Source organism: Xenia sp. Carnegie-2017, unplaced genomic scaffold (genome assembly GCF_021976095.1).
Source record: "Xenia sp. Carnegie-2017 unplaced genomic scaffold, XeniaSp_v1 HiC_scaffold_21, whole genome shotgun sequence".
Classification (NCBI taxonomy): Eukaryota; Metazoa; Cnidaria; class Anthozoa; order Malacalcyonacea; family Xeniidae; genus Xenia; species Xenia sp. Carnegie-2017.
In genome coordinates, this window is record NW_025813484.1 from 5,530,229 (window position 1) to 5,544,751 (window position 14,523).

Consider the following 14,523-nt stretch of genomic DNA (forward strand, 5'->3'; position numbering starts at 1 on the left):
TGACAAATCTTGTAGTATAAGCCCTTGCTCCCGGACCCTCTTTTTACTATATCATTGCTTATTTAATTTCTTGTTTGTTTTTTAGCCATCCATGGACTTCTAGTCATTATTTGCAATAAGTTAAAGCTTTTTCTCGTTCTTACGAGTATTTTGTGCCGCTTTTGTGCAAAATTTTCAACCCGTTAGAAATGAGCAGCAATCGGTAACCTTAAAGCTTATGATAAATGGACAGAATATTTTATCTACAAATTGCTAAGTTAAGTACGATATCAGTTGGTAAAAGTTAAACTACTCAAGCGATGAATACAGAAATATGAAGTATTAAAACAGTTTAGCGATATTATATTGACGTTATTAATATGCTTCACACAAGCAACCAGGCATATAGTGTTTTTTACATCAATGAAAGTCATGTTGGGCAGTTTTCGTTTTAGTCGAGCAAAAAAGTGTCAACACCCCCATTTTTTTCGCCCCGTACGACCAGGATTATTAAATATTCTTCGTAAGCGGCTATCGCAAAATTCATCGAGGCAACGTGGTCATATGTACTAAGTATTCTTCCTAAAAATGTTTTTCAAGCATTCAAACTATCAGCGTTTGTGTTTTTAAAAGCCATTCTACAATATCGAATTATTTATAAAAAGGCTTTAGAGGCCCAAATTTTATCTTGCGGCCTTAGTGCATATAACCTTCCCTTTTAAGGCAAATCCCTTCATTAATATGCCAAGAAAAATATGCATCTTTAATCTACGATAATTTGAATTTCTATAGAACAACATTGCTAGATATTTTGGAATTCTTGCCACGCAGTCGAGTCTGCATTAATCAAGAACTTTAGGTAATGTATTTGATCATCATGGTAAAATAACTCATATTGTAAAAATATTCTTGAGCTTCATTCTCAGTTTATATTTTGGAGCTGCTTGTCATTTCTGAATAAGATATAAGGTGGTTTTTAGCCACGACGGGTAAGTGCGCCGCTGTGAAGGTATTGCTTATACACACACACATATATTATGTAGCTCTAAATCAGCAAGCTCAAAGTATGAGTAGCACATTTTTCTATTTATGAAAGCCAGCGTTTTTGTTCTATGTAATCTTTCAATGTTTGAAGTAACTTTAGCAACTTCTCAGTTGACATGTTCATACGGCAGAAATTTGTGGAACGCAGAAATATTTCGTTGCCAGTTTTATATTTTTTGAGTATAGACCTAACAATGTAGACTGCATTTCTGTTTGCTTAAGGCTTATGTCTCCTGGCTTTGTACTTCTTGAAATATTTCTATAATTTGTTGGATTAGATGCCAAGAATTTTCATCTTTGCATGATTGCATTAAATTAAACGCTTTGTTACATCACAGAAATCGTTCAAAGACTTTCTTTTTAACAGGCTGTTATGGCGCGCCGAACATATCTTTATTCGATTTACTTAATATATCTCAATCATTTAAAAACATTCTATTTTGGATTTAAAATATTCCATATGGATTTAAAATATATGAGAGTAATATGCTGAGATACTGAACACAATCTTTTTGGAATGTCTATTCTGTAAATACATTAGACACGCAGTGCATAACAACAATGTTCAACACAGATATTTAAACGAATGTGCTTTTGTTAGGTTTTGATAAAGATATGGACAGTAATGATTCTTCTCAATTAAAGCCCATACCATCATCTAAAGATGAAATAAAGGTAGAATTTAATGAGATTATCAAAATGGGTGGTGAAAATGCAGAACAAATTCCCAGGGCGTCACTTCTTTATTTTATAACTTCAAGTATGAAAATCCAACGCCATTCTAAATCTGCAATGATATTGCTTGTTGGAAGTAGTGGATCTGGTAAATCATCAACAATAAATCATTTAATGGTAAATGGAGATGAAATTCCTGTTGCTAAGACAAATAATTATAAATCATCTACGAAAACAACATCTGAGTATATCATTACTTTTGACGAACCCGAGTATGAAGTGAGTGATTTAGTTTTGAGTGTTATTGATACCCCTGGCTTCAACGATGGCGATGGTGTTGAACAAGATGTGTGCAATATTGTATCTGTGAAAAAATACTTTCAAACACATCCCGAATTTTCTTCGAAAACAAAGTTTTATCCAAATCTTGTGTTCATAGTTGACAAAGCCAATAATAACAGAATGAAAGGAATCGATAGCACACTTTCAAAATCCTTGAGAGGTGTCAAGATGTTGGATGTTGTTGACATCAGTCATCCCAATCTCGTCGTGATTTTAACACATGCTTGTTCTGTTGGTTACAACAACGTGAGAAAATGGCAAGAGACGATGCAAGAAAAGAAAAATTTTGTGTCAGATCTTGTTTTTCAAACTTTGGGAGTGAGGGCGCCAGTCGTATTGATAGAAAACAATCCTGATGATTATGGACTTGAAAAGAATGGAGATTTCACAAATCTTCCAAGCGGTGAAAGACAACCGCTGAATTTATACAATGCTTGCCTTAGTCTACTCACAAAAGGAAGAGATGGAAAAGAAAAAAAAGATAAATTTGGCCACATGTTGTTGAATGCTGCATTTACACAAAAGAAAAAGAATCGGCCGACGAATGGCCATGAAGTTAAAGCCAAAATTGCAAGAAAAGAGCCACTATCAGTTGAGGAATTGAAATTCGTAAAAGATTTTACTGAAGCTGCTGAAGAAGGTAGGTTTAGTAAGCAAAAGTTTTTTCCCACATTTTTAAATATGTTTTTATGGGAAACGAGATTTTTCTGTGAAGCACCACGTAGTAGCTAGGTACTCATATTTCATTCAACGTGCAAATTTTTTTATGATACTCTTGTCCGCTGTGTAGGATTTATTGTTTTAAGAAATTGTGATTTTTCTTTTGAGACGTTTATTCGTTAATATAAAAAATATATTAAACTTGAGCAGATAACTTTCCAGTAATACATGAGAATTAGAAATTAATAAAGGTACTCATTTACGGATAAATATACACGAGTGAGATTGCTAAAGATTGCAACAAAATAGTGCGAGTCCGAAAGACGAGAGCTATTTACAATCTTAATTAGTCTCAAGAGGGCATGTTTTGCCGTAATTGTACGAGAAACTATACTATTACCTGCTATTTTTATATGGTATGCATCACTTCCGGCAAAATGATTGATTGGCTCAGAAACATTTTTGCCGGTCTATTATTTTCTCGCAATCGACCACGGTCCAAAACGCGTAATGTTACAGTCAAATGTAAACAAACTTCGTAATGCGAACAGCAAAACGCTAGAAAAAAATGAAACAAAAAATCACGCATTTTTGAATGTAAGTCGCAAGAGAAACACTCGGAAAACAGTTTAACTATCCAGACCATATAATTTGAAACGATTTATTTTTTACTGACAAAAACTAAAAGGGTGAAAGTCAACCCGTAGAAAACAGCAAAGACAAGAAAGAAAGCAATCTTTGTTTTACATGAAATAATGCTATATGATAAACCTTTTTAAAACTTCGCTTTCGCTCGCCTTACGGGCTCGGTCTGTACAAAAATACCGTGGTCCGATATTTTTCCGTAAAGACCTCGTGCTCGGTTATTAAGGGCTTAGTTATAGACTTTGAGGAATTTCGCAAAACGTTGTTTACCTCTGTCTTTTTTTGTAACTCTCTATCACTTCCGTAAAACTTCGTTGCGCGTGTTTACCACAAAAACAGTATTCACTGTTGCGGTTCTTTTTGCATTCTTTTGTTATTCTTGAGTTTCATACGATTGCAGAAATCTTACCAACCTGCAACTATCACCATCTTTTTATTCGGCTTTCACTGCTTTTTAGCCAATTAGATTACAATCTTGCATGGGTAAAAATGTACAATTAATGCATGCATCGATTGGAAGTAGGAACTTGTTCGTTCCAAGAGATGTGGGTTACTTGCCTGTGAAGTATACGGCTACCAGACTTTGAAAAATATGTGTCTTAGTTCAGCACTTTAAGTGCATGCTCCAATTTACTTTTTAGCTTTGTCATTTTCGTGTGCAAGCTGTTTCACAAAAGTGCTGCACTAAAATAACACTATTCTCGCACTTAAAATGGTTACTATGTGCAAAAATTTTACAGTGACACAACCCATTAAAAGTCCAACTACCTCCTTCACCAAAAGTTTTTCCTGACATTGTGCAATAACCATAAGCATAACCATAAGCATAACCATAACCATATCCCTAACCATAACCATAACCACAACCATAAGCATAACTTTAACCATACATATTTATAACCAAAGCCCTAACCATAACTATAACCATAACAATAACCATGACCATAGCCACAACCATACCATAACCATAACCATGACCATAGCCACAACCATAATAATGACCATAACCATAACCAACACCATATCTATAGCCACAACCATAACTATAACCATAACTATAACCATAGCCATAACCATGATCATAACCTTAACCATTATACCTTTTTGATTAGTCTGAGCGTGTGTTGCGTTTCTGCTGAACAACGATTAAGGTTTTAGCTAAGCTGCACTTTACCAACGAAAAGATTTGTAATAAATTTACGACTCACGAGAAAATACAATAATTGGCTTTCTGCTTTATATTTTACAGAGCAAAGGCAGTGACCATTAAAGAAGTACAGTGCTTTAAGTTTTTTAAAAACTCACTCGTGTATGGTTTTTTCCAAATTTCATTCGAAACCATGCTATTACCTTCGAGTGAAAATTGGAAAAACTTGCGCGAGTGAGTTTTGGAAATGAGCTGCAAATTCAGAACTGTAGCCAGGGTCATTAAACAAAGTCTTCTTAAAACCAACGCCAGCCATTGCTAATGATTTTGTTGACAATAATTTAACTTCTGCGCTTTTGATTTATTTTCAGAAATTGGTGCAAGTTTTCTCTACTTTTTGCATTGGTATATTTACAAAATTGTACTGCTCTAAACCAATCAGAATTGAAAAATTTTTCATGTACATTAAATAACTGCTTTTCTACTGTGCATATTTTCCCACTGCAATTGGAAATAAACTGCGCTGCAATCAACCAATCACAGTCGAGAAATATTTAAAAGCATATTATTGGAAATCATATTTTTGGATAGTTTTTCAAATATTGATTATTGTAGTAATACTAGTTCCAAAGTTTACCTCAATTTCTACTGTTCTTGTGAGTCGAATGAATAACGTATTTACATAATTGAAAATTGCCTATTTAATTAAAAAGAAAGTATTACAAGTTATACGACATTGCATGCATTTTTACAAATAGTATTTTAACAATGTCCAATTTTGAGCTTAAAATATTAAAAAATGTCACAAAGCATTCCCAAAAACACAAAAAACATTTAATTTACACCATGATCGACAATGTATGAAGCACTGACTAAAACATTTCGGCCATCATAGTCCTTCGGACTTTTGCAAAATCTCTCTCGGCTTTCAAATACATTTAATCACTTAGTAACCTCACTAACGTGGTTTTACTCATAATAGATCTTTCTTCAAAGGTATTACCAAGTCAATTGCCAAGTCTGCAATGGAATATATTTCAGAGAACAACATTCAGAGAAAATCTGTGAAAAAAGAACTTTTAGACCTCGTGGAAACTATGAATGCCATGGGTCTATCGGATGATTCAAAATTAAAGCGCACAACAATCAGTAAAATTAAAAATCGTCATGGCAACGATATCACTGAGCATGGCCTTCAAATGTTGGAAAAGAAATTTGGGATAAAATGCGGAGACTTTAAATCATTTCAAGAAGGTATTTTTACATTGTTCTCTCTTATAGCAAACATCAAACGTATAATAAACGTCAATCATAAATAATTGGGGTTAATCCAATTCATATCATTAAATACTTTATCGTTTATTGTGAATAAACGTAATTTTGAAAAACTTGATGTTTGTTTTTTGTAGCTGCATTTATTGGTCAGGGATACAACCTTGTCACCGATGACGTTGTTTCATCTCAGGTTTTGAAACTATCCCTCGTTGATAATAAACAATTTGGCTTAAAAATTCCTGATTGTGCTCAAATATTAAAGTCAAATGAAACTGAAGTTAATGCAATACATCTACAGAGGAATGAAAGCTCCATTAAATCACGCCTTTCAGCCTTGGGGCTAAATGTGAACATGGCACAAAATATATTAATGATGGTGCAAGGGTTTGATGTAGATCTCGAGTTTGGTGTAGATCTCAGCATGCAGAGTCAAGAAGACGACTTCCAATCTTCGACCAATAAAAGGCAGTTGAAAGAAGTGAGAATAGCAAAGATAAGTTTAAATCATTTTGATTCGAAGAAAACAGCTTTTACTGATGGGTTTCTGTCTGCTGTGGAAAATCTACCAACTGAAAATATCGAGGACGAGAATGTGATGAAGGAGTTTAACGATTTTTTCAATAGGTTCGGTCAGTTTGTCATCACGTCTGCTTATGTGGGGGGATCAGTTGAATTTGATAGTCACTATGATACGACGAAATTCTCAAAACAAAATGAAAACAGTGTCGGCGGTGGTATTGGTGCATTTATTACAAAAAATTCTGGTAAACGACAAAAAATAGTGAACCAGGAAAGCATCCAAGTCTCAAAAACTACATCGACTCATTGGAGAGGTGGGCGTTTAGACTTGCAAGTTGATGGTACGTTGCATTCAGAAGAAAAATTCTCTGAATGGAGGACATCTGTTGCTGAAGATCCAGTGTTTTTGAAAAATAAATTGCAATTGCTACCAATTTATACGTTAGTTGGAATGATTGATGGAAAGAAAGGAAATCTTACCAGTCAAGTTTTTGAAAAAATGTTTTACAATCATGATTTCTACAGAGAAAGGAAGGATTCCAGCACGAGGAAGGGGTCGAGAAAAAACCCAAATACTCCTAAATTGTCCAAAATAATCAACGCCATTATAAACTTTTTAAAAAAATTCATTGAAGACAAATAGGAGTCGCAATGACGAAGCACACCAAAGCTCAATAGAAATATTTGCTAGGAAAGAAAGGGTTAAAGTGCAGGCTAAATTGTAATTTTCTTTTCGTAATTCATCCTTTTATATTTGAGACATCACTGTGTATTTTCACTTTAATTATACCATTATTGTTTAATTAACTGTATATTTAATTCATTTTGCAATGAAAACAGAATAAGTATGCCAAAACATGTATGCAACAAAAGTTATATAAAAATTGTCACTTTGATTTGTTTAGATACAATTTTTTTCTGTTTCTCACTTATTCAACACATCAAATATAATCTAACATGGACTTTTTTATTTTCTATTCATCTTTTATAAGAACGTTTTCCTGGAAATGCAAATGTTATTCACAACCAAAACCACAAAAAATAATTTGCCCAAGGTCATACTTTTTTCTCGCCTTCTTTATGTATCCGAAAACATCTTTCTTTTTTCAAACTTAGCTGTTCTTTTGGCATTATTTATAAAATACATTATATTTAAGGTACTTAGCATCTGTTAACACAAATTATTATTCACTATGTGAGCATTCTCGGCTGTGATTGGTCAACTACCTGCAGATAATTCTCGATATCTGCAGGTTATAACCATTGAGTTATATAAAAACCTGGAGGTATAAAGGAGACTGGACCCGATTGTCAAAAACATGACGGTAATGGCGGATTTTGGTTGTCAAAACAATTGAGTTCTATAATAACCATTGAATTATAAATATACTGGAATGATAACTCTATGAATGCTCTGTGATTGGATGAAGCCAAAGTTCTGTCAGACATTGACAGCCCCCTGAAAAACGCGAGCAGCCTCGTCTTTTTTCGAAGCGTGGGTGCTGTGTAATCATGAATGATTAGCGGATGTTTTATTTTTTTATTGATTTTAATACTCCAAGTTGCGGCTTGTATATTCTAACAAAACATAAAATGCGCTTAAGAACAAATCCTTTGAAAATTCAAAAATTATATGGCATAAAGATGGCTGTGTATTTCCAGTTTGTGTATTTGAAATAATCTGCAAATGTTCTTACATACTTCATTAATTCTTAAACAGTATTAACTTTGTTAACTAAAATCTTTGTTAACGACAAGCATCAGCAAACGAAGAAAAAAAAGTTTTGAAAATTACATACGCTAAATGGAAAGGAGGGTGTTTCGACTTGCAAGTTGAAGAAAAATTCTCGGAATGGAGAACATCTGTTGCTAATAATCCAGTGTTTTTATAAAAATATACTAACAATGCAGCCCATTCATACGTTAGTTGGAATGATTGATAAAAAGAAAGGAAATCTTACCAAGGAAGCTTTCGAAAAAATTTTTCAGATTAACTTTTCAAGTCTTTACAATAATGATTTGTCAAAAACAAATTTGCAAATGGAAACCAAAGAAAAGGATCAAGAAAAAAGAAATTTGAAAAATAAAAAACTTTGTGAAAATTGTGGTTGGTTGTATAAATGCGTAATATCATTTTCTGCTTAGCTTAAGCTTTTCAACATTCAATTGCTGTTTTTACATATGTTCCAAATTCCTTCTCATTCTAAAGCTACTAATCCTGGGTGTTTAAGTACATAGCTACCTTTTGTAATTTGTTGTAAATTGTCATGTCAAATTATGTGGCGTGTGACTGTGTCTTATAGATTATAAGATATAACTGATAATAAATTGATGTAAAATAGTATAGTCATGTTAAGAGAACACTTCCTCACTGCAATGCGTCATTGCGGTAGGATGTAGGTAGAAACGGAATGGCAAGTTGTATGTCATGTAAACGCCTAAAACCACTTCCGAATAATTATACATAAATATAGCTTGCAAGCGTTGGTTCGGGAGTTCGGAAAAGTTGACGTTATTGGTGTATGAACTGGTCATATAAATTTGATAAATTAGAGTCGTATTGCAGAAGTTCGAAAACGCAGTTAAAGATTGACAGTTGTCGGTAATCTTATCGAGATCAATTTAAGTATTCCGTATACGCTTGGAACGTAAAATCATGCACAACCACTGTAAATATCCTGTTGAAGTGTTAAAATATTATATTCAAAATACAGTCCCACCGTTAGAGTGAAGTTTGAGAACAGTGAACCAGCACTTCGCACAGATTGTGCGAAATAATTTTTCCCGTAGTGCATTTTGGTGCTACTACGGGTTTGGCTCAAAACACCATGATCTGCTTTTTTATGTCACTACTTTTCTATTATTCTAATGTAAAGGCAAAATTACCCCGAGGAATTGAGGCAAATAAAGCTATTTTTCAGCCTACGAACTAGTGATTTGTTTAGACACAGATTTTCTCAGTTTCTCACTTATACAGACCATCAAAAGTAGTCAAACATGAACTTTTACACAATCATCCAATTTAAACCGTCAAGAAGCATTTCGCTGCGTTGAAATTATCTGCGGTAAACGAAACAGTAACTAGAAATCTTTTGTGACAGTTGTTCTAGTCATTGAAAGCAATTCTCTCGGAAGCCCACCTGTGAAGTTAAATGTATATTTAATTATGTTTGAAAATGTTTTTGCTTTGCAATTAATTTCGCTTTCCAAATATCGAATAGTGATGAAGCCATGAAGATTCGCAATAATTTGTTAATCATAAATAGGGAGCTCGTGATTTCGGAAGTTTTCCCAATTACTTTTTTAGATGTTACTGTTTTATCTCAGAAAATGCCCATTTGTGAATTAAAATGCCCATTTGAGACCCTTAAGTTGAATATATATCGTAAACAATCGTTCGTGAAGTCGTGATCATTCATCGGGAAAATTCTATTCAAATGTTGTCCAAGAACTTTATGGCTTAACGTGAATTCAACATCCTCTTCTACATTTGCGTGAAATGTCTTTGTTTTTTTTAAGTATTTCCTTAATGTAAAATGTATCACATATTAGATGCTCCATTCAAGCAGCATGCTATTTTTGAATGGCGGCCCATTAGCAAATAGCAGTTTTCATGTGACTGTATAAGTTGGTATGGATTCTATATTTCAATTTCTGTATCTGTGCAAAATGGGGAGGAGTGACAGGCTCATCTTACGCAAAAGATCACAAAAATCAGCTGACTGCTTTAAGTAATTATCTAGAGTAGTTTGAATATTAATGGCAAATTACCTAGTCCCAATCCCGTCCCGAGCGCCATGATGGAATGGACAGCTTCAGCGCCTTGTTAGAGTTGTAAAAAAGGCGATGTACAAGGCGCCAACCTGAAATTGGAAGAATTCTATAAAGTAAACATTGGAGTGCAAATCAATCGAAGACCATTCAGTTATGTTGAGGATGATGAGGTTAAACTACCCTTGTTGACATCTCACCTCGTTTTGTTCCTGAGATAATTAAATCCAATCATCTGCCAAGGCAGAAGACAAATTCGGTTACATGAAGTATAGCATGCCGTAGATTAGCGTTTCGTATGTGCGATGACGTTTTCATCAAGGTTTCATGTGTATCGCACATAATTCAGTTTATGTAAGTTTTCACCAATCTTACTTTTGCTTCACGTAACGTTTGGTTTCAATTGTTATTTCTAATCAACTCATAAAACTTCCAAATTCGTGAAAGAATTGAATTAAACAAAACTAGTATGTCTCCTTAATGTGTGTTAGTTAAATATAACTTGTGAATAGATCTTTTTTAAAACGTTTTTGCTGCTTTTTAACCTGATTTTGCTTGCTGTTACCTGTTTTTGCTTGCTGTGCTCAAACAAGCAAAAAGCGCAAAAATTTCTCAGGAGAAAAATTAGAAAAATTATTGAGTTTAGTGTAAGTTGTATGGATACTACAGTACTGTAAATATTTAACACATTTGCAGTGATGGGCGATATTAAAAAATCGATTCGATAACGAATACGACATTACATGGTCTAGTTTAAATCATAAGAAAACCGAATTGCTTTTTATCGGTTTCTAATCATTTTACAGAAAGTGGAACGCTCAGTGCGGAGGGTAAGGATTAGACTGTGGAAATCGTGAATTCAATCCCTTCCTCCTTGAAAGGCAGATTGCTATCTTTGTAAGTTTAGCCAACTCAAGACTAACAGATTTCTTTCAGTTAAAAAATAATGATGAGAGAGAGAAAGAGGGGTGGGTCCCCAGGCTCCGCAGTACCTACAATACCTTGCACAAACCATAAGTACATGTTCTACTCTACTCAAGCTTCAGTCCGTAACAACGAAATACTTGAAGCTACTACAGGAGAATTATGAGTCAATTTCAACCGCAACGTGCACCATTCATTAGGTACACCACACATCCGTGTGAGTGGATCACAACTTTCTGTTGGAAATTCATGTAAGGAAAGATAAATGACCTCATTAATGTCAAAGGAACTCCCTTGCATAACAGGAAAGTCAGTTTCCTTGAAGAATCATTACAACCATGTATCTTGCGTCAATGAAGAATGGGCTCTAGTTAAAATATCCTTCGGAATGATGATATCTTGCGTTGATGGAGAGTGGACACTAGTTAAAATATCCTTCTGAATGATGGTATCTTGCGCTGATGGAGAATGGACACTAGTTAAAATAGTCTTCTGAATGATGGTATCTTGCGTCAATGGAGAATAGAAACTGGTCGAAATATCTTCTGAATGATGACGCTGGGCGCCGAATAAACGCGACATTGAAGACACATAGGTAAAGCCTAAAACAGTTCAACAATTAAAAATTGCATTGGAAATAAAAATTCATTCCACGAAAGAGCACAGAATTTCAGCTCCTTTAATCCCCAATTCACGACATACAATTGCTTCAATGAGCTGGTCCTATTAACCAATTTATTTTCACAGAAAAGCTCCAACTGGAGGAGAAGGAATCAGTCGAAGAGAACAAATAGGACAACAGGCTGATAATTAACAAGGGGTACGCCCTTTTCAAAAACTTGATCAATTTTATAGCAATTGAGAAGATTCATTGCCTTACTCAAGATGACTTTTTCTTTATAACAAAGAGTTCGTATTAAACATTTAAACATCAAGCGGGGTTTGCATGAAGTAGTTGACAGGGAACGTGGAAGATCAATACTGCAGGAAGCTTACATTATTTTTATATACCTGCATGCTCTTTGTTACAAGTTTCTATTGAAATCAATAGTGATTATGGATTATAAAATAACAACACCCAAATTGGTCTATAGCCGAGTTTGCATTGGCCTGAGCAAACTGATCTTAACTCAATCAATTAAATCAACAAAGAGAAACTGCAAATCAAACATGAATACATGTTAGAGAAAAATTAAACGTTTGTTTTGAAAGAAATAAAAGATGTTTTTCGTGTTTGAACTGGCTTATACAAACCTTGGGGAAGTTTGTGAGACTCTTAGGTTGGCACTGATCTGCCCTTAAGTTTTCCTAAAGGTCTCCCAGGTTTGCAAAAGCCTGTGCAAACACTGTAAACACCCTATATTTCTTTATGATAGCACTTGAATATGGGCTCCAAATCATCAATCTTCCACGTTGTTATCACAAAATCACGACCTCCATAAAACAAGACAGTACGGGGTGCATAAAAAAGACGACCTATAGAAATTGTGATGATTTCAATGTCTATCACTGTGCTACCAAGGTGCAAAAAGTATTGTCAACTACGTGCAAATATTACATATCTTTCCTACTATTGCAAAAGATTTTTTGCTGCTGGGAAATTTCCGAAGGTCTTTTTTACATATTTTGTATACATAGGCACCATTTTTTCAATGTTCATGTATGGAATTACCTCTAGTTCTTCCATCAAGTTGATCTTTTTCTTAAACAGTTTTTCAAGGTTCAAGATAAGCGCACGATGCGAGCAACGTAAATACTGCCTTGATATTACCTTTTTCAATAAAAAGACAAAAAACTAGCACCATGAAAAAGAGATTTCTGTAGCCATAATAGGCTGATGACACAAGTCTAAAGCGAGTTACAAGTGTAAATAAAGTTTTGTACATTTGGAGTCATCTATAAGTCCATAACTTTGAAACAAAATTCACGACTGAAAGGAAAGTAATCGTTTTTTCTTATCAGCGCTGTAGAAGTGGGGAGGGGAGCTCTTGGGGACGAATTTTCAGTTCTTACGTACAGCTTAGCGAGGCTATCCCCCTTTCTAGTTTAGAAATCAAAAAGTTATTAATCACAGTTTAATCTACCGAGCAGAGCTTGGTCACGAATTGTTTGGTATGAATGTGTGTGCAAGTCTTTTCCTTATGGTACTGAACGTATTATTTATACAGGTGCTTTGACTTAAAAGAACTTATGAATGACTGTTAATCATCTCATATGCTGTGAACAACCATGAAGTCATGTATGACTTTTGTAAGATTTCGCTGCTTCATCCTTGTCAAGCCTTCCCTCCGGTAAAACTAGTTCTACAGCACTGGTCATAATCAATATAAGTTAATCTTTACTATCCACCAACTGGTTTGGTTTACTTCGCAAAGCCTTTGCCCAAAAAAGATTATGTAATCGCCCAACACGCTTTTAATCTCTGTATAATTACCTACGATTTAAACTTAAAATGATGATAGGTATTTCTATGTATTAACCCTTGAAAACGAACATCTTACTACGTACGTGTTTTTAAAGATTTTCCAAAGGTCTAAACGGATAAAACGTGTTCGACTTCAAAGAAATTGCACAAACAAACGAAATTGCACAACATCATACCCGTCGTACGGCTTGAAGTAAATTGAAATCAACTCATCGTCGCGGTAATTGTTCATGTATTCTGTGACGTCGTTCACCAATGATGAGTGCAATTCCTCGTCGCTCTTGCATTTTAAAACAAAATTGTAATCAGAAAAGTAGCTGCAGAGCGGGGGGGAGGCGAGTTGTGTGATTGTGAAGGGGGCGCTCCCGGGGCTCAAAATAACGGCCGGTCAACAGAAATTGTTTGACAGATCGAAAATGGTTCGAGACCGGCCAAATTTTTACTTTACCGGTCATTTTGACAGGCCCCATTTTCATGTTTTCCCTCCCCTAAAGTAAATTAGTATAGGAAGAAGATGCATAGCAACGTAAGGAACGCTTTGACGTCAAGTACGAGAATCTGTAGTCTCGAAGATATATGTTTTTTCACGTTATTTGCTGCCAGTTGTGTGCGTTAGCAATAAGTAAAAAACCTACTTTGAACGAGCTAAATAAAATTGACCGGTCATCTTGACCAGAACATTTCAGGCGATATTCTGAGCTCTGGGCGTTGTAGCCCCAAAAACGTCAACAGCAATATCAGCCAGCAAAAAAGTAAGTCTGTCTTTTTAATCCGCAGGTAAAGCAAAGTGTTTCATAGTACGCTGAATGTTGTGTCCGGTACTGGTAAGGATAGTATTGTCAGAGAGAGTGCTTGGCATGGTAAAGGCACTGGTAAGGATAGTGTTGTCAGAGAGAGAGAGTGCTTGGCATCTTTTAATTTCGTCTTTTTGTCAAGGGGGACCATACTGAAACCCTAACCTTAACTAAATCACCGTCTTTTGACAGAACTGTATACAATGGGAGTTTTAACTGTGTGAGCTGACTGTCAGACAAACCTTCCGATTCGATATCTTTCTTCGGCACGGGCATTCCTCTTTCTTCGTAAAATTCATGTTCCCTCACTTCTTTATCTGCAA

General features: G+C 34.9%; 2 protein-coding genes across 3 annotated transcripts in view; both read left to right on the forward strand.

The window, feature by feature from the left end:
• Positions 1 to 14,523, forward strand: part of LOC124443684 — a 103,240-nt gene that overhangs the window by 74,214 nt on the left and 14,503 nt on the right. The gene's annotated exons all lie outside the window — the stretch shown is intronic.
• LOC124443682 lies at positions 792 to 7,182 on the forward strand. 2 transcript variants are annotated; one of them, XM_046994167.1, is made up of 4 exons: positions 792 to 838; positions 1,625 to 2,680; positions 5,489 to 5,746; positions 5,902 to 7,182. In XM_046994167.1, the coding sequence occupies exons 2-4, from the start codon at positions 1,639 to 1,641 to the stop codon at positions 6,927 to 6,929; spliced, it is 2,328 nt and encodes a 775-aa protein (XP_046850123.1). In that variant the 5' UTR covers positions 792 to 838; positions 1,625 to 1,638; the 3' UTR covers positions 6,930 to 7,182. The 2 variants fall into 2 exon arrangements, with proteins under 2 accessions (XP_046850123.1, XP_046850122.1); XM_046994166.1 differs by lacking the exon at positions 792 to 838 and adding an exon at positions 868 to 968.